General features: G+C 42.5%; 1 protein-coding gene across 4 annotated transcripts in view; it reads left to right on the top strand.

The window, feature by feature from the left end:
- The window catches only part of Pds5a (PDS5 cohesin associated factor A), a 139,570-nt gene extending 115,725 nt beyond the window's left edge, over nucleotides 1-23,845 (top strand). For 3 of the 4 annotated variants that reach the window (XM_063240487.1, XM_063240489.1, XM_063240488.1), the window contains exons 28-33: nucleotides 156-275; nucleotides 3,621-3,683; nucleotides 4,866-5,011; nucleotides 6,597-6,705; nucleotides 12,825-13,177; nucleotides 21,063-23,845. In XM_063240487.1, coding sequence (XP_063096557.1) covers nucleotides 156-275; nucleotides 3,621-3,683; nucleotides 4,866-5,011; nucleotides 6,597-6,705; nucleotides 12,825-13,177; nucleotides 21,063-21,066 — 795 coding nt within the window. In that variant the 3' untranslated portion in view covers nucleotides 21,067-23,845. The remainder of the gene's footprint in view (nucleotides 1-155; nucleotides 276-3,620; nucleotides 3,684-4,865; nucleotides 5,012-6,596; nucleotides 6,706-12,824; nucleotides 13,178-21,062) is intronic. The other variant, XM_063240490.1, reaches the window with a different exon arrangement.
- Nucleotides 23,846-25,730: the final 1,885 nt, after the last annotated feature.

Genomic DNA, 25,730 nt, shown 5'->3' with positions numbered 1-25,730 from the left:
AGAAGGAATGCTGAACATAATAGGAAATGTTTAAGGAATAAATAACCATGTGGCCTTCTTGTTCTAATTTATACTATACATTTGGTGGAACTGATATTGTGATTGTTTTGCAGTCATGAAATATGCATACAACCTTTCCCTTCTTTTCTTTCTAGAAACTGTATACAGTATGTGATGTGGCTCTGTGTGTCATAAACAGTAAAAGTGCTCTGTGCAATGCAGATTCACCAAAGGATCCAGTCCTCCCAATGAAGTTTTTCACACAGCCTGAAAAGGTAATTTTTTTCACCTTAGTCTTCTACAATTACTGTCAACCATAGTGGCAGAGCTCAGATTGAATATGGACTCCAAAAATGTCTGTTTTAGGGTTGGGATATCATATTACAAAGCTCCAAGTAATATCATTTTTACCTATGTAAGAGAATACAAATCAAACTTTTTATATTGTTATATTCTTTCAAGGTATTTCTTAAGAGAAAATATAGTTTTTAGATTTTTAAAAATTAATCTCATTTTATAAAACCACGTTAGTATTTTTACAGATCAAAAACATTTTAAAAAATATGTGCTGGGCCTGGGATACAGCTCAGTGACACAGCACCTGCCTGGCAAGTGTGAGGTCATGAGTTCAACCCCCAGTATTCCCTCCCGCCCCCCACCTCATGTGCTACCATATAAATGTAAATACATCCATGTATAATATAAAACATTACTGTTGTTGGAATTGATCTTGATGATTGATGAACAGACCTGGATTCTCATCAGCCACATCCAAATTGAGAGACAAGTTTATTCTTCTTAAACTCCAATTTTTTTTTTTTTTTTTTTTTTTTTTTTTTTTTTTTTGGCTTTTTCATTTTTATCGGTACCGGGGATCGAACTCACAACTGCCTGCTTGCAAGGCAGGCGCTTATGCCACTGAGCTAAATTCCCAGCCCCTAGACTCAATTTCTTTATCTCTAGTATATGATTGTTAATACATATGAACAGTTAATATCTAGTTTATATTTTTATCACACTGTAAGAATTCAATACATGGTATTGCAATCCAAAATATTTTTAATTGGAAAGAACAACATCAAAAGGATTTTTACATATGTTCATTCTTCTAGATAGGTATCAATAATACTTTCCTTAGAGAATTCTAAAAGAGAATTTCCAGGAAGTAAAACTTCCTACTCTTTTTGTTTTTGTACTGGGAATTGAACTTGGGGCCTTGTGCTTGTCAGGCAGGCTGTGTGCCATTGAACTATATCCCTCGTCCAAAATTTTCTGTTTAGAAAAATATAAAATTTTTAAAAATTCTTTTGAAAACCATACTTTGCTAAAAGTTTTGAACTGATTTTCATTATTGATTTGGTTTTCAACATTTACTTTGGCTTGCTTTTGAGAGGATAATAAAGATTTCAAAGATGTTTGCCCTCTCACTAGGCCTGGTGGCACACATTTGTAATCCCAGCACTTTAGGAGGATAAAACAGGAGGATCTGAATCCATGGCTAGTCTAAACTATATAATCACACCCTGTCTCAAAAAACAAAACAATGGAAACTTGGAAAATGGCTCAGTGGCACAGCACCTGCCTGACAAGCCCAAGGTACTGAGTTCTATTCCTAGTAACAAAACAATAGTTTTGCCTTCTGAACTGAATCTATTTATCTTTGTCTATTTCTTAAGTAAGCCATTTAATTTATCTTTAACATATTGATCACTCAGGCCATGACTGCAGCAGCATGTTCATAAATCTCTGTTTGGGGCAGGGGATATAGCTCAGTGGCCAAGTCCTTGCCTAGCATACACAAAGTTCTAAGTAGAATCCCTGTAAAACACACACACACACACACACACACACACGTACCAGTTTAGCATAGCTCAGTGGCCAAGTCCTTGCCTAGCATACACAAAGTTCTGAGTAGAATCCCTGTAACACACACACACACACACACACACACACGTAGCAGTTTAGCCTCTCGAGAAATGCCTTAGGCTGGAGATGTTGCTCAGTGGCATAAGCGCTTGCCTGGCAAGTACAAAGTCATGAATTGGATCCCTGCCCCACCCCACCCCCACCAAACAAAAACAATAAAAAATACTGGAAGAAATGTCTTAATGACTTAGCTACAAGTTATGAATCACTGTTTTGGGGGTTTTTTAGGTTGTTGTTGTCTTTTTGAGACAAGGTCTCACTATGCAGTTCAAGCTGGCCTTGAGCTCACTTTGTAGCCCAGGCTGGTCTCCAACTTGCAACAATCCTCCTGCCTCAGCCTTTTGAGTGCTGGGATTACAGGCATGAGCCACCATGCCCAGCTATGAATTGCTGTTTGTGTCTATATTTAAATGGTCTCAAAGGACACAATTTTTTTGTTTGTTTTGGACCTGTAACTCATACTGTTTTTAATCTGCTTAATATAATTTAGGTTTTTCTCTTTTAAGTATATAATTTTTATATATTTCTAACATTTTGCTTCGAATCAGCATAAATTCAAATACTAGAACATCAAACTTGTTAAGATGATGAACCTGGTTGTAATGATATATCTTCAGAAATAAATGAATAAACTTTAGTGGCCAGGTTTTATAATATTTATTTTAGTTGTATGAAAATCTTTGCCTAAAAGAAATAGCTTTTTTATACAGGTCTTGCTAGGTATAGCTAGGAGTTGAGGCTGGCTTTGACCTATTATGTAGCTCAGGATGGCCTCAAAATTCTTGGCATCAGAATTTCATTCTGCCTCAGCCTCTTAAATACTGGGACTGCAGGCATGTGCTGCCATGCCAAAATTATTCAACTGTGTTTCAATGGTATGGTTTATAGTTTGAACAGTATGTCTATTTCTGATTTTTAAAAAATATTTTTTAATATCATGACAACTTTTTAAATTTTTTTAATAGTACTGGGAATTGGACCCATGGCCTGTGCATGCTTGTGCTCTAGTACTAAGCTTCATCTCTACTCCACCACCCCCCCTCACCCATCCCCATCCATGTCCTTTGAGACAAAGTCTTGCTATGTAGTTCAGGGTGGCCTTAAACTCACTATATTCCCCCGGCTGGCCTCAAACCCACGGCAGCCATCCTCTTGCCTCAGCCTCCCAAATTCAGGGATTACAGGTGTGCGCCATCACTAAATATTGTTTTGAGACAGGCTCTTGCTAAGTTGAATGGGCTGGCCTGCAATTTACAAGCCTCCTGTTTCAGCCTGACAAGCAGCTGGATATATTCATACACCACCATCCCTAGTAGGTTGGTTTCTTTCTTTCTTTCCTTCTGTGGATAACTTCCTTGAGATCCATTGTGGACTTCCTTAGTGAATATTAAGTGCTTCTGTGGTATTAGCATAATGTACCATTTTCACTATTTTAAAAGCCCTAAAGAAGTAAATTTTACAACAGTAAAAGACATGAAAATAATGAATAAACTGGAGACTGCTTGTGCTAAACCACATGAAAAAAATAGTGTGTGTTTTTTAACATGTAACAAATTCAGCTTCCATTTGTCTAGGCCTTGAATTGTTACATATGTTAGCACAAATATAACTGCTATTACAAAGTTCAATACCTATTAAGTCATTTGCGTAATAAAATGTGTGTTCCATTTTGTTTTGTTTTTGTTTTTCAATAGGACTTTTGTAATGATAAGAGTTATATTTCAGAAGAGACAAGAGTACTTCTGTTAACAGGAAAGGTATTCTGTACTTGGGTTTGGGATTTTAATTTTATATGTACATTACTTCTGTTATATGAGCCTAAGATTGTATACTTCCTATTTCTTTTTTGTTCCACTTCCTGTTTCTTATGGATTAAATTATGAATTTTTAGCGCCTATTGCAGAGTTTTCTACCATGAACCAATCTCTACGAATCGGCACCATTTGTTTGCTTCAGTAATTACAAGTTTATAATCTGTTTACAATTCCCAGATTTTCCTGAAAAGTGGTATCAGAAGCTTAGATAAGATAAAGAATTTTGAAATACTAATGAGTTATACAATTTATATTGCTGGTTGATTATTTTGTCTTGTCTTTTTTTTGTGTTTTGGGCATTGATCACCATGGTTTCTCCATCTATCACTGAGCTATACTCCCAAATATTGGTGCAAGGTCTTAGTTGCCCAGACTGGCCTCAAAATTGTGATCCTCCTGCCTCAGCCTCCCCAATAGTTGGTGTAAATATCACAGGCATACATGGCGACACATTCCTTGACATTTTATATTTCCTAAAAGTAATTTGCTGAGACACAGCAAAAAAATTGTCTGTGATTAATAATTTCTAGCCCATTACTACATTCATTTAATTGTTTATAAGAAAATTTGTAGCAATTTTTGTTTTAATTAAGCAGTAAGAGCGGAGCAAAGTGGTACACATATAGTTTAGCTGCTCAAGAAATTGCACCAAGAGTATTACTTGAGTCCACAAGTATAAGACTAGCTTGGACAATGCAATGTGATCCTGTAGAAGAGAATAAAAAACCAAAAAAGGAATCATGGTGATTAAACGATACAGAAAGTATATATTGCTGCCCTTTTTAAGACAGACTCTTACTATGTTTATAGTTCAGGCTGGCCTTCAACTATGTAACAGTGATCCTCCTGCCTCAGCTTCCAAGTACACCTGAGGTTACAGGTGTACACCACATACCCAGCTGCCGTGTTAAATAACGGTCATACCTCAGATTTTTAATTTCAGTAAAGCAGCCTAATACATTTTTAAAGAATTACCACGTCTAATATATTTCAGGTTTTAATTTTCTAAGGCTAAAGGTCATTTGGCTTTGGCTAAAGAATATCTCTTATATGTATCCCTTTCATTAAGTTATAAAATAACGTGTTTGTATGATTTATTTTTCTCTCTTTTTTTTTTTCTTCCAGCCAAAGCCTACTGGAGTACTGGGTACAGTGAACAAGCCTTTATCAGCAACAGGAAGGAAACCTTACGTTAGAAGCACCGGCACTGAGACTGGGAGCAGTATCAGTGTAAATTCAGAACTGAACTCTTCAACAGGAAATCGAGCAAGGCAATTTTTTTCTCTCACTACTAGATTTGTCTTTCAGTTTATTCCTAAAACTATCACAAAATGGCTTTCTACTTTTTTTGAAGTATTTTAGCACAAAATAATGAATTTTAGTTTCATTTAGTTTGCAGACCTAGGATCAAACCTTGGGCTTTTCACATAGTAGGCAAGTTTTGTACCACTGAGCTATGTGGTCAGCTTAAAGTTTAGTATTTTTAATGATAAGGACTAAGAATGCCCCTGTTTAGTTTTGTTTTCTTTTGTTTTGTTTTGTTGGTATTGGGGATCAAACTCAACAACCTTGTGCTTGCCAGGCAGGCACTTGTGCTGCTGAGGTATGTCCGTGGCCCAAGAATATACTCATTTTAACATGACACAGCGTTCTAAGTTCATAGAAAAGTTTACAGAAAAGGAGCTAGAGGTATAGTTTAGTGGATTTGGGCCCCAAGTTCAGTCCCCAGCACTACACAGGTTAATATTAACTAAAGGAGAGAGGGTTGTGAGCATGCCTATAATATCAGTACATGAGAGGCTGAGGCAGGAAACAAGTTTGAGGCCAGTCTGAATTTGTCTCATTTAAAGAAAAAAAAAAAAGTTCCAGCTGACTCTACTCCTAAGACACTAAATGTTGAGGTGTCAAGACTTTTTTAAAAGGGCTGAGAGTTTAGCTCAGCAGCACAAGTGCCTGCCTGGCAAGTGTGAGGTTGTGAGTTCGATACCTGGTACCAAAAAAAAGATTAAAAATTTTGGGGGTAAAATATTGAAACCAGGGTATCAGATAGGCTAGGCAAGCATTCTACCACCAAGGTATGTTCCCAGCTGTAAAGATTTTATTCTTGCCATGAAATTTGGGGGGTGGTTTTGAGACAGCTCTCACTACATGGTTCAGGCAGACCTTGAACTCATTGTACAGCCTAGTCTGGCCCTGAACTTGCAGCTGTCCTGATGCAGCCTCCAGGTGTTGGGACTACAAAGGTGTGCCACCACACCTGACCTTACCTGAAATAATGAGGATAAACTAAACCAGTAATGTTTGAGCTGTGTTTAGCACTAGAACCCCCAGGTGCAAAATAATATGCAGTAGCTGTGGTTTAAAGTGATGATGGGGTGCCAGGCGTGTAGACACATACCTGTAACCACAGGATGCAGAAGCAGGCAGATTGCATAAATTCGAGACCAGCCTGGGGTACATAGTGAGACACTTTCTCAGAAAACCAAAAGAAAAACCAGTGAGATGGTAGGGAATTGGGCATTCTGACAGCGCCACCTCTGCAGATCCTACGAACACTGGGCTGACCCGACCCTACTGGGATCCGTGGTTACAGTTTTGTTTAGGTTCCCTGACCCCCAGAGATGAGCTTACAGTAATGGTGGTGTTTTGTTTGTTGAGTCTTTCTGTCAGGTGGTTTTAGGCAGAGATTTCTGTCTGACATTTGTAAGGTGAAATGGAAGTGAATTTTAAGTCGTAGTTTGTAATCTTGTTATTAGTGAGGTTTCTCAATCGGCCTAGATCTTTCCTTTTTGATAGAGTGAAAGGGTGAATTTGACCTTCGTGTGGTGAGATACAGAAAATTTGTTTCCTTACTAGGGAACAGAATTCAGAGACAGCAGAGACTGGAGAGAGTGAAAATGAGGAGAACCCTGTGAGAATTATTTCTGTCATACCTGCAAAGAACATTGAGCCGGTAAAGAACAAGGTAAATGTTTATGTGTCTGTCTGTTTTCTGGTGCTGGGGATCAAACCCCAGAACCTTACCATGTGCATGCTACCACTGAGCTGTGTCCCCAGCCCTGTGTTTGAGTCTAACAACCAGATTTCTCCCCTGGAGATTTACTGTAGCTGCATGGCAAGGGTGAGAAACTCATAATAAACAGGTGGACAAGCACCCCTTGTGAGTGTTCTGCTTCCTGCTCTCCAAAACATGACTGCCTGCGTCCACTCACCTCGCTCCTCGAGTGCCCTGCCACAAGCCCTCCCAGCACGTTCATGGGAAAAGCTGGGGAGAGAGGGTGTAAGGTCATGCATTTGAGAATTGGTACACTCCTGCCCAGCAGTCAGCGCTGTTTTCTTTCTGCTGCACTCTTCAGAGGTAAAATTTTATGACTTAGAATTTCTAAGTGTACTTGAGTTTTTATTTAACAGCTCCACTCTTTGTTGTTAACCTTTAAACTGTGACATCCAGTTTTCTAACAGTTTTTTAGCAGGAGAGAAAGAAGTGCAGTACAACTGTAGGAGGATCAGACAGAACTGATTTTGAATCCCAGCTCTGTACTGACCTGGGAAGATTCCTTCATCTCTAAGTGGCCATTCAGGTATAGAGTGAAGCTGATACCTTCTCTCTGTAAGAATGGCTTGAGATACTAAATTTTCTCTTTTCCCACAAAAAACACACAGCTGACATGTTTATTTCGTTATTGCCTATCACATGTCAAGTGTTTTAGCTATTACTCTCGGGTAAAATAGCTTCATTTTTCCTATGCATCCCCAATGATCTGTGCATAAAGTGAGTAGAAAAGATACATTTTAGGTCAGCCTCTTAATTATCAAACTTTCGTTAGTTGCTGTCTGAATTCAGGTAACAGTATACCTCTCACTATCAACATTTCCTGACCCCAGGAATGAACAGACCTCAATATGTTGGCGTCTTTGTATAGAAGTAGGCTTGACATAAACTTAGGTACAAAAATACATATTGCTACAATGGATATATTCACACAGGATATAAAGTAGTGGTGCATTTGCTGGGCCACAAATGCTTATCCAGTACAACCAATCATCTGTAACCTTTCTAGCTTTATCTTTTTATAAATTAGACTTTTCTATTTTTTGTGTATGGAGAGGTAGATACTAGGGAATGAACCCACAGCTAGAACATGCCAAGCACATACTCTACCCCTGAGCTACACCCACAGCCAAAGGAGACATTTCGCTTCTAATTTCTCACAGGTCAAAATTTTACTTTGTTGGAGGCTGGGGATTTAGCTCAGCGGCATAAGCGCCTGCCTTGCAAGCAGGCGGTCGTGAGTTCGATCCCCGGTACCAATAAAAAGGAAAAAGACAAAAAAAAAAAAAAAAAAAGTTTTTTTTTTTACTTTGTTCTTGTTGTTCTTGTTCCTTTAGTATTGCTTGCATTTTTGTTTTTAAATTAGTACATTCATTCACCATAGGGGATGAGTGCGTGTACGTTACACCTAATCTTTTTATGTCCCCAAGATCCCTCCAAAATTATACTGTGATTGATTTTAAATATTATTCCAAACCCTCAATTCAACTTTTTCACACTTTCAAAGAATGTTTTACTGATAACCCAATGAGACCTAGGTTGAATTTTGATAAAAGCATGGTATCTTCCCAGTCAGCTTCTCATAAGTTGATCCATAAGTTCCAGATTTACAAATGAGTTCCATTTTGGGAAAATGTTCATAAATAAGATTTAACCTAAGTGTGACAAAGCAAGTCTTATAAAGCCTTTGATACAAATACACAGTGTAGATTGCTTTACACTTCCCAGTGTTCCCTCCGCAGCACCACTTTTCCGCGTACTTCTGGACGTCTGGGCTCTGACTGAACGCTGTATTGCTGTGCTGTCTCATACTGTGCGGTAGCACATGGAGTACCACTGTGGCAATGTCCACAGACACGTGAGGCCCTTCATATTCGAGAAAGTTCTCAGCTCAAGTGTTTGTTGGGTTGGGGACTGACCGTATGGTCTTTTCCTTCCACATTGACCCTCAACCCAGTGTACCACCAACAATATTAAAATCTAAGGGAGTAACATTTCTTGATAACTAGTTTCTCAAAGAGACTCATACATGAACCAATTTACTAGCTTCTATATACATTTTTTTCCCGTTTCTCACTTTTATGGAGAAGTATATAAGGGAGGTAGTTAAAAGAACACAGAAGCTAAGTGGCACACACTGTAATCCCAGCACTTGGGAGGCTAAGCCAGAAGGAACACCAGGAGTACAAGGCCAGTCTCGGCTATGGCAAGAGCCTGCCTCAATAAAGAAATTGTGAGCCCAATGTGATGGCACACGCCAGGAGCCCTAGCAGACTGGTAGACTGAGGCAGGATTGTTTGAGCTCAGCCTAGACAGCTTAAATTAACAAGGCTCTGTCTCAAACTAAAAATTAGAAATGGCTGAGGAAATAGCTCACTGCGAAGCCCTTGGGTTTAATCCTTCCTTTTTTTGTCAGGAAGAAAAAAGACCAAGTTACATATGCACATACATCCCATGAATTCAGGCAAGTGATAGTGGCATTGTGCTTTTTCTCAGTACCTAAGACAACTGGCTCCCTCTTCATTTGATTTTCAGATGAGGTCTTTTCATATATTTTCATCAATATGATCTTATGTATGACTTACATGGTTTTTTTTTAAAACAGTTTATTTGTTACATGTTCCTTTTCCTGTATAGACTTGGTATTTTTTACTTGTGATTACACATACATTTTGTTTGCCACCTTTTTCCTCTATAGATATCATGGTGGATAATCTTTATACACATACACACTTACTGGCCATTAGTGGTACCTCAATTCAGAAACACTTCTGTTTGCAAACTTGGCAACTGGTGATGAACATGACTGCAGGCATCTTTTGCACAAACATAGCTATTTTCCTCAGAATTGTGGAATGAAATTGGTTTGGTTTGGTTTTTTGAGCCAGGGTCTCATTACGTGGTTTAGGCTGGTTTTGAGCTCACTTGTACCTCAGACTGACCTTGCACATGGCGACCCTCCTGCCTCACCATGCTATGTGCTGGGACTAATTACAGATGTGCACCACCACACCTGATGGCACTTTATTTCTGTGGCCCAGGTTGCTGGGTCAAGGCATAAAGCAAATTTTAGATATTTCCATGTTGGTTCCTGAAAGGTTAAAACACTTATCCTTTCTACCAACGGGTTGTGTGGGTGCTTTTTTTCTTACAGACCCAGCAACAAGTTTTAGTTACTTGAATTCTTTTCAGTTTCAAGTATCATACACTAATGCTTTCGTTTTGTTGTTCTAACTCTTTAACTGCTGGTATGTTTGTTGAGTATTTGAATGCTTTCTTCTATAAGTTACTTGTTCATAGTTTGCCCATTTTTAAATTTCCTGTCTTAATCTAATTGCACTTTAAATGCTATAGTAGTTTTGCCTTCTGAATACCATTCTTGCTTTAGTCCAATCAAATAGTTACATAATACCAGCCAATGTCTTCTTTAAATGTAATTTGGATTATGCTCACCCTCTGGTTGAATATTAGTTTCTTTGGGAGTTCTAGACCAGCATGAACTATATAATGAGTTGATAATAACTATATAGTGAGATATTATCTCAAAAAAAATAAAAATAATTACTTTCCGTAGCAGCAGGTTAAAGTTCCTATTCCTTCCTATGTCCACTAAGGCATTGGTGAGACCGTGCTCTGCGTGCTTCTCATACCTTCTGCCTGTCCATCACTCCTCAGGGTACATGTTCCTTCAGTCCCTCTTCAGGTCCGTTATGCTTTCTCCTCTGCCTGGAGCACTTCACTTTGCAGATGGCAATTCCCTGCTTCATTGGTAAATAATATTTTCCCCAAAAGAACCAGTTAAAAATTGGTGCTTCCTTTGAATTTTTTTTTTTTAAGATACCTAATTCTTTATCTCTTACTGCATGGAATAATTTGTACTTAAATAATTTGTACTTTTTTAAAAAATGAGTCGTGTCCCACATTCATCTGCCTGAGGACAGAACCCTATCTTGTTTGTTCCTCAGTCTGTACCCAACAACCACTACATGTAATGGGCTTATCAGTTAATGAATATATTCCTACTTCAGGTTTATAATACTAAAAGTAGAACTTGGGCATGGGCTGGGAGTGGAGCTCAGAGGAGGAGCCCTTGCCTAACAAGCATAGGGCCCTGGTTTAGATCCCCAGCATCACAAACCTGTAGTACTTGATTGTTGTTTCTATGACTTGTTTTGGCCTGGTTTCCCTGTCCTTTTCTTAAGATGTCTTCAACTGAGGTTTCCCATTAAAGTAAATCCTAAAGCAGTGGACCTATGACATGTGTGTTGTTTTTAATTTTTTTTTTTTTTTTTTTTTTTTTTTTGTCTTTTTCGTTTTTATCGGTACCAGGGATCGACCATGACTTCCTGCTTGCAAGTTTGCCGCTAAGCTAAATCCCCAGCCCACGTGTGTTGTTTTTAAAACAAAAGATGATAATATATGAGCTGTTATTTCTATACTAGGTGAAATTTTTGCTTTTTTTTTTTCTTTTTTTCGTCTTTTTCTTTTTTTATCGGTACTGGTGATCGAACTCAGGACCACACACTTGCAAGGCAGGCACTTATGCCGCTGAGCTAAATTCCCCAGCCCCATTATTTCTATACTTAAATACCTCAGTGTTCAGGTTTGTTGGTACTTTGTGGTCATTAAGTGGGTTTAGGATTGCAGTTTGGGCACTTGTCTCTAAAAGGTTCATCATACTGGTCTAGGGGAAATTAGTTTTTCTCACTTAAAGTATTACTGTCATAAGTTTTCATTACATTATAACATAAATGTTACATTATATCATTTCCTTATAACATAAAAGTTTATAATGTGTTGTCTCATTCTACAGATCTTTTCTGCAGCAAATGAAAATTAATTGAAAAGACATAGTATAATTCCTTTGATGATGATGTTCTTCAGTTTCCCTTTAATCAAAATTATATCAATTAAAACTATAATTGATTCCAAATATCATTTATATATAATTATATATAGTGGTCACTTTCATTCTAAAAAACATTGTTTATCCTAAAGTTCATTATGGTAGACATTCCTTTAAACATTTTAGAAATGTTCACTAAAAAATAGTTCATAGTTGATAACATAAAAACAGACAAAAGTTTGGGTGGAGTAAGGAGTTTAAGCCAGGCCTGATGGCATATGCCCGTAATCCCAGCACCAGGCTGAGGCAGGAGAATTGGCACAAACACAAAGCTAGCCAGGGCTCTGTAGTGAGTTGAAGGCAAGCTCACACTATACAGTGAGACCTTGTGTCAAAAAAGATGCCAGAGTTAAAAAACTTCTTCATATCATAGAACTATAAAGATTTATACAGAGCCAGGCATAATGGCACATAGCTATAACCTAAGCACTTGGGAGGCTGAGGCAAGAGAATCACTGCAAGTTCAAGGCCAACCTTGGCTACATAGTGAGAGTTCAAGGTCAGCCTGAAGTGCATAGTGAGACCCTGTCTCAAAAGGAAAAAAGAAAATGTCACGGGACTGAGGATTTAGCTTAACGATGGTAGATGGTTACCTGGCATACGAGGCCATGAGTTCAATCTCTAGCACTGCCAAAAAAGAAAATATTATGGATCCTGAAAACACTTCTCAGCGAGGCATGGTGGTACACACTTGTTATCCCAGTAATTAGGAGACTGAGGCAGGAAGATTGCTACAAATTCTCAAGGCCAACCTGAACTACATGTAGTAAAACCATCTCAAAAAGAAAAAAACCTTGGAAAAGTCAACATAGGGCATGCCATCAATAAAAGGTCTTGTTTCATGTGGAATGGGCACAAACAGAGAAACAAGTGAATTTTCTTTATTTTACATATACCACCTGTGCATTCTAAGCAGCACATGTTTTGCACATTGTGTGAGCCACACAGCAGGTAGCACAGAACAGACGCCCCCTTCTTAGGGACATTGCTTTCCTAGTGAGAGCTAAGCACCAGTGAGAAGCCCTGGAGTCTTACTCCTGTAAAAGACTTTCAGAACATTGTTTTCTACTACAGATCATTGATACCAAAGAATCTGTGTTTATAGAACTGTTTTGTGATCTTCTAGGAAATTAATTCTGACCAGGCTACCCAGGGCAACATCAGCAGTGACAGAGGAAAGAAAAGAACAGTTCCCGCCGCTGGTGCAGAGAACATCCAACAAAAGCCAGATGAGAAAACAGACGAATCGGGACCTCCCGCCCCTTCCAAACCCAGGAGAGGACGTCGACCCAAGTCCGAGTCTCAGGGCAACACAACCAAAAATGAAGACATAAACAAAGCCACTGGCAAGGGACGGAAGAGAGCCGCTGGGAGTCAGGACAGCCCTGGGGGTTTGGAGGCAGGCAGTGCCAAAGCACCCAAACTGCAAGATGGAGCCAAAAAGGCAGCACCAGCAGAGAGACAGATTGACCTGCAGAGGTAATGACACCTTCTGGAACCCAGAAGTGAGGGTCTTGTTCTTTGTATGTGATGGTCACCACAGACACCCCACTCACGCTCAGAAGTAGCACTGAAAATTGCTTTTGGCTTTCCCGTTAAGATTATAATCTCCAGATTAAAGGTACAGGTTTGAAGATGGGCCAGGCATGGTGGTGCATGCTTGTAATCCCAGCACTCTGTAAGCTGAGGCAGGAGGATCACCATGGGTGTGAGCCCAGTCTGGGCTACATAGTGAGTTGAAGTTTACCCTGCACTTTATAGTGAGACCCTGTCTCACAAAAAAAGATGATTTAAAGAAATAACTGGTACTGCTCTGATGTTAAATTTTTATATAGGGGGGATAGCCGTTTTCTGTTGGTATTTATTAGAAAGAAGGTTCTCTCTCACGTGATGTCCTTCACATGGTTGCACTGGGTCTGCATAACATGAAGGGCCATGTTTTAGATACGGAGGTGTGGAATGGAGAAGGTAGTCGTTAAGTAAGCACAGGTCCTTCCTGCCCTTGATTCTCTTCCTTGTAGTTAATTCTGACACAGGTCAGCAACTTACCTGGCCCCAGATTCTGCAGTGGGACAACCTCGAAGCTGCTTGGATTTGACCATTCTTAAGCTAGAACTTTCTACCCTGTAACAATGACCCCCCAGTTGTAAACCTAAGTGATGGATCCTTCTGTTTATGGCCTGCAATTGGAACTTACCCTCTCTTCCCTGCACACCTACCTGACTAGCCTGCTCAGGCTTAGATTCTCAGCATCTGAGTTCCTTCTAGACAAGAATCACAGCTCTGATCAGTTCACAGCAGTCCCATTATGTCATCTCCATGTTTTCCTTTGAATCTCAGTCTTTTGAGCAGGAAGAATGTATTTCTTCACTAATAAGGTAGTATACTAATCCGCATATTAAGGACAGTCCTAAGAGTTAAATGGGTCAGTACATAGCTGGGTATAATGGTGCACACCTGCAGTCCTAGCACTTGGGAGGCTGAGTCAGGCTGAGTTTGATTGTGAGTTTGAAATGAGCCTGGGCTACACAGTGAATTCAAGGCTACTCTGAACTACGTAGCATGACCCAGTCTCAAAAAAAGAAAAGAAAAAACACACTGAGGGCTGGGGTTTAGCTCTGTAGCAGTTCAGCTCTGTAGACTCCTGCCTGACAAGTGCGAGGTCGTGATTTCAGTCCCCAGTACCAAAAAAAAACATTCAGCAGCAAGCTTAATGTAGAACAAATGCTCAGCACTATTGCTATTATTTTGAATTCTAGTTGCCTCATTCTTGAATGTGCATCTTCAAGTGTAGTAGTTTTTATCAGTTTAACATTTGCAATTCTGCAAAGGGTGAACATTTCCCTGGAGCTTGTCAGAACTGTCCAAAGTTTCTATCCTAGCTTTCAGTCACACACACAGGAAAACACTGCTCATCACATGCACATAAACCACCTCGTCAGCTGAGCATCTGTCCCCCTAGTTGTCCTTGGAATGTCCAACCAAGATACCACATACAGTCATGCCTTGGTTCACAAACTTAATTAGCCCAACAATTTGGGAAGAGATGGCCATGGTTGTGTTCATCACCTGATGCAGTTTGCAAAGACAAAATTCCACCAAATGCTTCTGTTTGCAAACCAAATTGTTCACAAAAGAAGTGTTTGTGAACCAAGGTACCACTGTTCCTCAGTAGACTCTGAAAACCTTCTCAGACTCTGAAAACCTCAGGTGGTGAGGACACTCTGTAACACACTTACAGTAGCAACCAGACCTGAACTATATAGTAAGATCTTGTCTTCAAAAAGCAAAATGTGAAAGGGTATCTTAGAGATCTTAACTAGCCAATTAATTTGATTAAGTACTCAGTGGTGTGTGATTCAAAATCCAGAATTCTGTGATTTTTTTTTTTTTTTAATTCTCAAGGCAGATGGTTAAACTAGATGGTAGCCTTGTACTATGTTAATTCAGCAGAGTATATCAAACATTTTGATGGAGTATTTCAGAAACTTCTGAATTAATCACTCATGATGAACAACAGCTGGGGCAGGAAGGTTTCAAGTTAAGTGCCCAGCCTGGTCAAGTTAGCCAGGTCCTGTCTTTTAAAAATAAAATGTATTCTAAAACTTTTTATAAGCTCTTTGTCTTTTCTGGACTTGAAGTTATGCCCAAGTCTTAATATTGGGGCTGAGGCTTAAAATCCTGATGAACTGTAGCCAGAGAAACATGTTTTCAGAAAGTCATTCTGAAACACTGCTCATGATAACCACATTCAGTGTAAATTGGAAAGCATTGTAGTCCTACACTTGCTCCTTTAACTTCTCATTCTTCTAACACTACTGGCTTTAGTGCGTGTGTTGCACATGAGCGATACAAAGTATCCTAAGAGAATTGATCCTTGCTCTTTAAGAGTACATGCTTGTGTGATCATAAGCACAGTGATTGTTTAAATGTTCACAAATTATCAAGACACACTGCCGTTAGTCTGTAGAATGTTCCCACTCACTTTAGACTTACTTAACCCATCATTCTCATGCTTTTTGGAGCGGCTCTGCAAGTCCTCTTTCATGAATACTTTAGTTGCACTATTGTGGCTGCCTCGATGTCCTAAATTGGTTGAAAATATTTGCCTTTCACGGTCATTTTGACTTGGTAAAGGCAGCAGTCACACTGTGCCAGATCTAGTGAGTAAGGTGGTGAGGACACTCTGTAACACACTTACAGCTGTCTTTCCGGTGGATGGCACTCAGCAGTGGCATTTATAGATCAGTCTTGTAAAGATGTGAAGCCCAGCTTTTGGAACTGCTCGGCAAAGCGGCAGGAATGTAGATAAGTGTGTTCAAAGCAAGCAGGATGCTTTAGGGGGGAAAATGTCAGTCTGTTTTTTACTATAATTTTAAACATTTACTATAACTTTAAACTAAATTTTAAACATTTCACTGTGTATTTTGACCACTCACTATCATTTCCATAAGACAGCAGAAAACTTTACACACACACCCCACCTTTTTGAGACAGAGTCTCACTCTGCAGTAAACTGTCCTTGACTTCACTTTGTAGCCCAGGCTGATCTCAAACTTGGCAACAATCCTCCTGCTTCAGCCTTCTGAGTGCTGGGATTACAGGCCTGCACCACCACGCCTGACTATTATTTCTGCCAGTTAATAAAATAATAGTATAAAATTATTTTTAGCTAGTCATGGTATCACACATCTGTAATCTCAGCATTTTGGAGGCTGAGGCAGGATTAGCTCATCTCCACAAAAAGCCTATAAAGGCTGCACATACAGTTTAGTGGCACAGTGCCTGCCTGGCAAGTGCAAGATGCTGAGTCAATTCCCAGTTTAAAAAAAAAAAAAAAAACTCAGCACTCAAGAGGCTGAGGTAGGAGGATCACTTATGAGTTCAAGGCCAGCCTGGGCTACATAGTGAGACCCTGTCTCCAAAAGGTTTTTAATTACTGGACAAGAAAATGAAATTGTGACACATTTTACAACACAGATGAACATTGAAGACATTATGCTAAGCAAAATAAACAGGATCTAAAAACATTCAAATTCAGCCAGGCATGGTGGTGCAGGCCTGTAATCCCACTACTGGGGAGGCTGGAGCAGGAGGATGTTGAACCTTCTCAAAATTACAGGGAAAAAATTTTTTTTTCCTTCAAATTCAGTGTTGTCAAGTGAGATGGTGGCCACAAGGGAGAGGGAGTCGGGCTTAGTGTTTGCTGCGTGTAGAGTTTTTTTTTTTTTTTTTTTTTTTTGGGGGGGGGTATTTTTCATTTTTATGGGTACCAGGGATCGAACTCACGACCGCCTGCTTGCAAGGCAGGTGCTTATGCCGCTGAGCTAAATCCCCAGCGTGTAAAGTTTTAAGGCCAGGAAGATAAGGCACTCTGGAGCCAGGCAGTGGTGCCGGTCGTGCCACTGTGCATTTCTGTGCTCAGAAATGAGGAAAGTGTTCCAATTCTTGCTGCACGGATTTCATCGTGACTGTAAACTGCTGCCAACGTAGAGCATCATGCCAGCTCAGAGACGCCTGGGTTAAATACAAAGGCAGAGCCCATTCGTGTAAATCCTGAAGGGAACTTCACACAGTATTTCTGGGGCACCTGCGTTTTGATTGTAATCCATCACATCAGGCCAGGTGTGGAATTTTCTTACAAAGCCAGGCTGTGCTCAGAGTTCCAGAATTTGTATTTTCAATGTAAGAGGCAGGTTATCGCACTGCTCCCTCCGAGGAGCACCCCAAAGTGCTGCGCCACCCAGCGTGCACACAGGAAGGCCTAGGCCAGGCACAGCCTAGTGCTTGAGCCCTTTGCTTACATGAATGATATAGATTGTGTCAGAATTGTTGAGAAGGGCTGAGGATTTGTCCCACAACTAGATGACCGCCTTGCTCCCCAGGACCGCCGTGTGTCTGAGGGGCCAGCAGCTGTATGAGGCCGGCGTGCCCGGCTCTGCATCAGCTGGGCCTTGCAGCCCTGGGCCGCCACAGCGCAGGGAGGTGGCACTCCCTGAGCAGGGCAGCTGCCCTCTTCACTCGGAGGGAGTGTCAGAAAACTTTTGGACACTGTGAGCACTTGGGCTATATCTGAATACAAAGGAGATATCTTATGTATGAAGCCCTTGATTTGATTCCTGGCACCAAAAAAAATAAACAAGTGCTAGTGTGTAAGTCTCAGTGAACAGTGGAATAGACAGAAACATTAAAAGACGGGCTCCTGGCCAGGCGTGATGGTGGCAGGGCACATCTGTAGTACCAGCACTCAGGAGGCAGAGGTGGGAGCATCACTGCGAGTTTGAGGCCAGCCTCAAGAGACCTTGTCTTAAAATAAGTAAGTAACCTGGGCAGACGCTGCACAGTAGAGCACTTACTAGCATAAAACATGAGCTCCTGGCCAGGTCCAGAGCTCACACCCGTAATCCCAGCCCTTGAAAGGTGAGGCAAGATGATTGGCAAGGGCATGGCCAACATCACCTACATAACAAGGCCTACACACGTGCCCTGCATAAGTTCATGCTGGCCTGACGATGTAGCAAAAGCCCTGTCTCACAACACAAACAACCAAGTTCCTGGATGGTGACTCAACTAGTGTTTTAACTGTGCCTCAGTTTTCAGAGAAAACTGAATGGTGAGCACGTGTGCTAAAAATCCTGAGGATGCCTGCCAAATGTTTAATTGTTCTTTTTTTGTTTTATTTTTTGCAGTCAGCTACATCCTCAGCCTTCCCCCTCCCCAGCCCTTTCAACTTTTTATTTTGAGACAGGTCTCACTGAATTGCTTAAACTGGGGATCCTCAGCCTCAAGAGTACTGGGACTCCAGGCGAGGGTCCCCACAGCCAACTTGAGTTTCATTTTTAATTCAGGCATACCTGTAGCTTCTCCCTTCCTGAGCTTCTAAACATAGTTGCCCAGAACTGTAGATATTACCTGACAGATGTGACATCCTGCCTATGTGTTCCTGAGACCGATGAGAGTCCACCAAACCCGGTAGAGCCCAGTGGATTCAAACACATGACGCCTTCACCCTGTTACAGCCTCCATCTCAGCTGTCACTGCAGAGGGAAGTGCGCACTAAGCCCGCCAGTTGACACTGCCTCTTGGCTATGTCAGAAGCAAGTGCGACCTGCGCCCAGACCCTCATGCTGGCTTTCTGCAGTGTTGAGCATGGGTTTGATGTGACCCAGATGGTTCTGCTTCCTGCTCAGACCCCACTCTGTCACTACCAGCCAGGCCGCCACACCCCTTCCAGACATGCATTTGCTGCCCACTCACAAGCTCTTCACACAGTAGTATCTGCCACGAGTGTTTCCTGTCCCCTGGGCTCTTCTTTGCATCTGAGAACAGCATCTCAAGCAGCCCCTCAGTTCCTACCACTAGGAAAACCTCCAGCAAACATGTTCAGTCTTAGCCCTGGTATTTAGTATATTGTATGATTAAGTTTGTTTCATTTTGTTTGCTTTGTTTTTGCAATAATGGTGATCAAACCCAGGACCGTGCACAAGCCAGACAAGCACTTACCCTCTAAACTACATAGCAGCCTTAAATTTTTGTTGCTGTTATTCGCTGGTTTTTGATTAAGAGAGGGTCATGCTATGGTGGTCTGGCCTCAAACTTTTGCACCTCCTGCCTCAGCCTCCTGAGCACTGAGATGACAGGTATGCACTACTACACCCGGCCCTAAATTTTAATGAAAATTTTGTGTGTGTGTGTGTGTGTGTGTTTTCCTTTTTATCGGCACTGGGGATTGAACTCATGACTGCCTGCTTGCAAGGCAGACACTTATGCCACTGAGCTAAATCCCCAGCCCCTGAAAACCATTTTTGAGGGCCAAGTGTGAGCCAGCCACAGTCTAGTTTTCTTGTATCTTTTACTGCATCTGGTGCGATAGCCATTTGAGAGAGACTGTGGTTACCTCTAGAGCCATTTTTACCAAAGATCACCTCTAACCTGTGGAAAGTACTAACACTTGGGAGACAGAGGCAGGAGGCCTGGTTGCAGGTTTGATCTCAGCCTGGCTGGAAGTGTAGCTAAGTGGAGGGGAGAATGTGACCGCTTGATTAGCAGTGGTGTGAGCCCCTGGCACAATGGCTGTTTGTGTTCTTGAAAGCTCAAGAAGGTTCGCTGTCACTGTCAGTAAGCCAAGTGGCTACTTTTTCATCTTGCACGCATTTGTTTTACTCAATAAATGGAAGTGTTTGAGGATCTCGGAATTTTTCTCAAGCAGAATTTACCGAGTTCCTATTTCACATCCAGGTTGCTCTGCATCCTGAGTTGACGGCTTGAAGAAACCTCTGTGTGTTGAAACTAGGAAAGAGGAGTTTCCTAGAGGCGCAGTGGCTGCACTTATTATAACTAATGAAGTTTCTGAGAATCTTAGTAATCAGCTAGCTTCTTATCTAAGTGTCACCTTTATAAAATGTATGAAAGGGAACCAGGCGTGGTGTTGCACTGCTGCGATCCCAGCACTTGAGAGAATATGGGCGTAGAATTACTTAGGTCATGGCCAGCCTGGGCTGGTGACACCTGTGTTGATATTAAACTAAAAAGGGGGTATAAGAAGGGAATCATGTGTGCAGAGTATGCCGCTAATGCCGGCCCCTAAGCTGAGCAAAGTGCACCTGCCCCTTCTCACTCAGGACCTGCTCCCACTCTTCCACTGTGGACCGCACCAAGCTGTGTGGTGGGGTCGAACTCACAACCGCAGGCTTGCCAGGCAGGCACTTGTGCCACTGAGCTAAACCCCAGCCCTTTTTTAAACTATACTAATATATTTGTTTGCCAAGCCCAGTAGCCAGAACTTACTTTCCCAGGAAGCATCCATAATTTTTTTTTTTTTTTTTTTTTATCATTCTTTTTTGAGACAGTTTAGGCTGGCCTTGAGCTCAGTTTGCAGCGCAGGCTGGTCTTGAATTTGCAAGGATCCTCCTGCTTCAGCATGAAGCATGAGCACACTCTGTCACTACCTGCCAGGCCGCCACACGCCTGTGGCATGAGCCATCACGCCCAGCCATGATAACAATTTTTGAAAGTAAAAATAAATACAATTATTTCAAGTTAAAAACTTAGCTTTGTAAAGCAGGTAAGACCCTGGGAGGGACCCAGGGTTTAGTTTAGCGCGTAAGTACCTAACCCTCATAAGCACAAGGTCATGTACCAAGAAACAAAACAAGACCCTGGGAAGCTGCGTGTAATGGTAGAAAACAAAAATACTCCTTCACTGGTATTTTATTTTTATACAGCTTCAGGAAAGATTCCTTAGACACGGAAAGTCCAGGTAAAAGTCAAAAATAATATTTTAAGGCTTTAGATGCCAGCTATAGAAGCAAAATCATTCTGGCGCAGTTGTCTAACTTTGCATTCTTTTTCTCCCATCCCCAAGGTAAAAAGAAAACATTTGCAAAGGGAGAGAATGAAGGCCAAACAGAAGCGGCTGCAGCTTCTGCAAAGACTTGGATTCAGAACGTCCCGAGCAGAAACGAAGCTCACATGAGCACACCCTTTCTGCCTTGCAAACTGCAAGAACCTACGGCTTCCTCTTCCCCTGACAGAGTCCCTGGGTGGAAATGGACAGCAGAAACTCAAGACAGAGGCTTAAAGCTACTCTGCTCTCCTTCCTTAGACTTTTCCTAGGAAAAGTCAATAATTAAGCAAATTGCTTAACATTTGGTTCCAGTTCCTGCATATCTGGAGTTTAAATGCATAATACAATTAATTTCCATGCTGCAGTTTTTATTTCAAAGAAAGTAACAAGATGTCCCTATATTGACACTGAAAATTCACCCACTCAAAAGCCAGGAATTTCCATGTTACACAAGAAAAGTATATAGAAGCCTACTGAATTAATTTTTTTTAGAAGAGAAGAGATCAGATTAAATATTTCTTGGTTTTTCCTTTTGGAAACTTATGTATAATTCTTTTCTGCCTGTCTACTTTTCTGCAAAAAATGAGATGTACAGATTTCAGTTCCCTGCTATGAAAAGTGATGTGGTAGCAATTTTATAAATGTTGCTTTCTGATTTTTATCAGAGTGAGAAAATAATTAAAAATAATTAAAGTTATTGATTTTCAAGTAGTAAACACTTCATATTTTGATTCCTCCCATTTTAGTTTAATATAATTTGCAATAAATGTACATACTGTGTTTCATAAACCATATCACTTTCCAGTGGTTTTTAGTCCCATGACCATGTCAGAATATTGGAATTTTGAAAGAGTGGAGACTGTTCAGCATTTGATTTTATAATGTTTGTCACCAGATTTTTATTATTGATGTAAAAAAAATCAATTTTTTTTAAATAGTTGGACTTCAGCAGCTTTGTAAGGAAAGTTGGGGGTGAGGGCTGCTCTCAGTTTTCAGCATTGTGCTATTGAGAAATCAGTGTGGGATTTGTCTGCTGGTCTGGGCTCAGTTTTTATCTTTATTTTAGAGACACCTACCACAGTATGTTACGCTTCTTGGCATTGTCCAGATAGGTAATGTGTACACTTTTGTGTGCACATCATCATATTTAAGGTTTTTGCAAAAAATAAATGCTTTTAGATGTCATGTCAGTCTTTTTATCTTTTTATGTTATACTTGTGAATTTTTTTATGTGAAAGGGCTAAAATCACAAACACCACGATTACAGTCAACTCTCCATTATCTGTATAAAGCAGCACAGCTCAGGCCTCCCTCCGGCCCTCGCTGGCCTGCAGGGGACTCGCTGGGACCCTGCCTCCTCCCACAGCTGTGTCACGCTTGCCAGCTCTGGGTGAGGCCGGACAAAATTGTGCTCTCCCTACCTGAAGTGGACATTTTGTGCTATAACTCAGTCTTCATAAGTTGTAGTCTTCACAAGATACAAAACAATCAGTGAACTGTCCAAAAGAATGAAATTTTCGGGCCGGGGATTTAGCTCAGTGGAACAGCACCTGCCTGGCAAGCGCAAGGTCCTGAGTTTGATTCCCAGTACCCCAAAACATTTTATTTTCAGTTCAGGCATCCATGCCTGTAATGCTAGCACTCAGGAGGCTGAGGTGGTGGGATCACAAGTACCAGCCTCGGCTACATAGCCACACACACCCCAGAAGAAGAATGTGCGGGCCACCATGGTGGGCACCAGAGATAAAAAAGGCCAGAGAAGAGCTTTGAACACTTGACACCCTGGGTTCGAGCCCCAGTATTGCCCAAAAAATTGGCTGGTAGGAAACATCTCTTACTCATAGATAATCAAGAGTTGGCTGTAACCTGACAGTGAGTGGAAGGTGACATCATTCAAATACATCCACAAACAGGCATCAGAAGATGATTAGGGAAACTGCCTTTGGTGGGGGGCAGGTAACAGGTTCAAACTCATGACCTTGCATTGCCAGGCAGGCGCTTGTGACCCTGAGCTAAATCTCCAACCTGAAGTCATCCTTTAAAAGAGCAGCAAAGTTCTCTTCCTGTCCATCGCCTCTTCATAACTCTAGAAAATACAACCACTGCCTCGCACACACGGAGCAGGCACATCTCTGCACACGGCCCGGCAGAGGTGGAGAGGCCATCTCGGCACCAGGCAGCTCCTTCCATTTTCTGTGGTGCAAGGGACGGAACCATGGGCCTCCGGGCCTCGGGGCCGGCTGTGACAGCACAGCGCCTGTGCGGAGGGGCAGGGAAGCGTGGTCCGCAGTGCTGTTCCTGCTGTTCCCTGCAGCCGAGCTCGGGCGGTGTCCGGCTGCGCAGGCCCTCCCAGAGCGGCCGCGGCTGGGGCGCTGCAGGAGGCACCGCACGGGGAGAGGAGCCATCTCACGGAGCAGGGCTTGTTTACAAGAAATTGGTTCATTTTCCTTTGAAAAGGAAAACAAAATCTCTTGGGAATTTGGTATTCACATCTCAGAGAAATACAACACAAAAGTGCAGACTTATATTTGAGGATAAATGTTAACCCTTAATGTCCAGGTTGAAGCTTCTTGTATTTGTCTAAAACTACAAGCCAGAATTTTGTATCTCCTTTGATAAAAAGTGTGTATAATGTAAAGTAGTTTTGCATATTCTTGTGCTGCACATGGGCTGAATTTTTAGAATTTTTTTAAAGACTTGAAGCAGAACCTTGTAATTTGTGTAAATGACAAGTGTAAAATCCTACCATACAATGCTAAAAATATGCACTGTTTCGAATAAAACCAAGAAATGCAGCATTATACAGCAGTGTGGAGCCCTGCCTGTTCCTGTAACCCTGCTTTGTCAGAAGTGCAGGGCCTGCGTTTCTGGGGGACGAGGGACCCTGGACACAGCAGATGGCGATTCTGGTGGGCGGCTGGAAAGCTTCAGATCCTGCTGGAGCTGGGATCCTACAGCCCGCCTTCAGGCGCAGTGTCGGTGAAGGCAGTTCGCAGAGGCAGGGCACACGGAGTCGAGTACGGCAGCCCAGTGAGGGGACGCAGGGCTCGGCCCTTGCCTTGCGTGTGACCTCGGGACATTTAGCTTTCCACGCTCCTTTTCTGTCCCTGAGCTCTGTGCCTGGACCCAACCACAGCAGAGGGACACTCCCTGGGGGAAACGGCACCTGCACCAAACACACCCCAAAGCGCGCAGTACACCTAGCACAGTCCTGTTCTATCCCAAAGGTGCCGCACGGAGGTCATGTGCAGCCCGATCCCGGGTCACAGCGACTGCAGCTGTGCAGGCCGGGAACAGCCCCCAGAGACAACACCCATGTGCTCTTGGTGTCGAGGGTCCAGCCCTCCAGACCACAGTCCAGCTGCATCACGACTACGCCAGCAACACTTGGGGACAGGAACTGAAACAGATGCAAACAAACACTGTTCCTTTGTACACAGAGCTTGGCTTTTCCACTCCCAGAAGAGTCACAGCCTTTGTCTCATTCCTGTCTTGCAAGTTTAGCAAGGACTTGGGCCAGGCTGATGATCACAGCTTCCACTTTTAAAGATTCCTCAAACCACGACTGCTTACTACTGACAGCCGAGAGCAGAGCTGCACAGTCCTCTGGGAGGCTGAGGCAGGAAGTTCACAAGGTGGGGCCGAGTTTGGCAATTCAATGACTGAGGCTCAGTCTCAAAGAATTAGGAAAAGGGACCAGGAATGTCGCTCAATCCCTGGTACCTGCCCCCAGATTAGCAGCTAGTTTAAGGTAACTTTGTCCCCTCAACCTAGTTCCACTATGTATATGTCACAAAGACACTGCCACTACAAATGAAACCCATTCCTTTTAGTGAACAGCACCACATCCATTCTTAAGGCCGAAAGCAAGTGACCGCTCAGCGGCTCAGGCCTGTGAACCCAGCTGCTCTCAAACAAGAAGGGCTTGGGGTGTCGCCGAGCACTGGAGCATCCACCATGTGGACGAGGGCCCGAGTGCAGACCCTGCACCCCCCACCCACGTGCGCACACCGGGTCACCACCCACCCACGCTATGGCACCGCCACCCGGAGGCAGGCCAGGACCTGGGCACCCACCTCCTTCCCCTGCCCAGCCAGCCCAAGCCTGCGCCCCCGCGACAGCAGGGGCGGGTGGGTCCACTGCCCGGGGGCCCAGGCTGCAGCGGATTCCGAGGCTGAGCCCAGGGCCGAGTTGGCCGCAGCTGTCGCGGCCCCGCCCGGCTCATCCCCTGCCCCTGACCCTGGGCGCAGCGCTTGAGATTCTCGCTGAGGCTCTGAAGAAGACACCCGCGGGCCAGGAAGCGCCTGACCATGGCCGCAAGTGCGCGGCTGCATGGGGCTTTCCTGGCTCCTGCGGTCACCAGCCCAGGGCCTCCACTTTCTCATTGCTGGGGCAAAATAACCCAACACCCACAAGCTAAAGGGAGGAAAGGTCTATTTAGCTGACAGTTTGTAGAGGTTTCAGAACTTTTCTATCTTGAGAATGGGTCTTAGTTGCTAAGGTGCCCAGGCAGGGCCAGAACTCAGGATCCTCCTGCCTCAGCCTTCCAGAGTGCCGGATCATAGATACAGCCCACCATTCCCAACTGTTAACTTGTAGGCGCCCCTTCCAAAGGTTCAAGAGGAAACCATGAGTCTTACTTTTTTCCCCAGCAGAATTTGAGATTGAACCCCAGACTTCAGGCAC

Source organism: Cavia porcellus, unplaced genomic scaffold, assembly GCF_034190915.1.
Source record: "Cavia porcellus strain 051 isolate PalLab524CR breed Dunkin Hartley unplaced genomic scaffold, mCavPor4.1 scaffold_30, whole genome shotgun sequence".
Taxonomy (NCBI): domain Eukaryota; kingdom Metazoa; phylum Chordata; class Mammalia; order Rodentia; family Caviidae; genus Cavia; species Cavia porcellus.
This window is presented reverse-complemented; position numbering and strand designations above follow the sequence as displayed.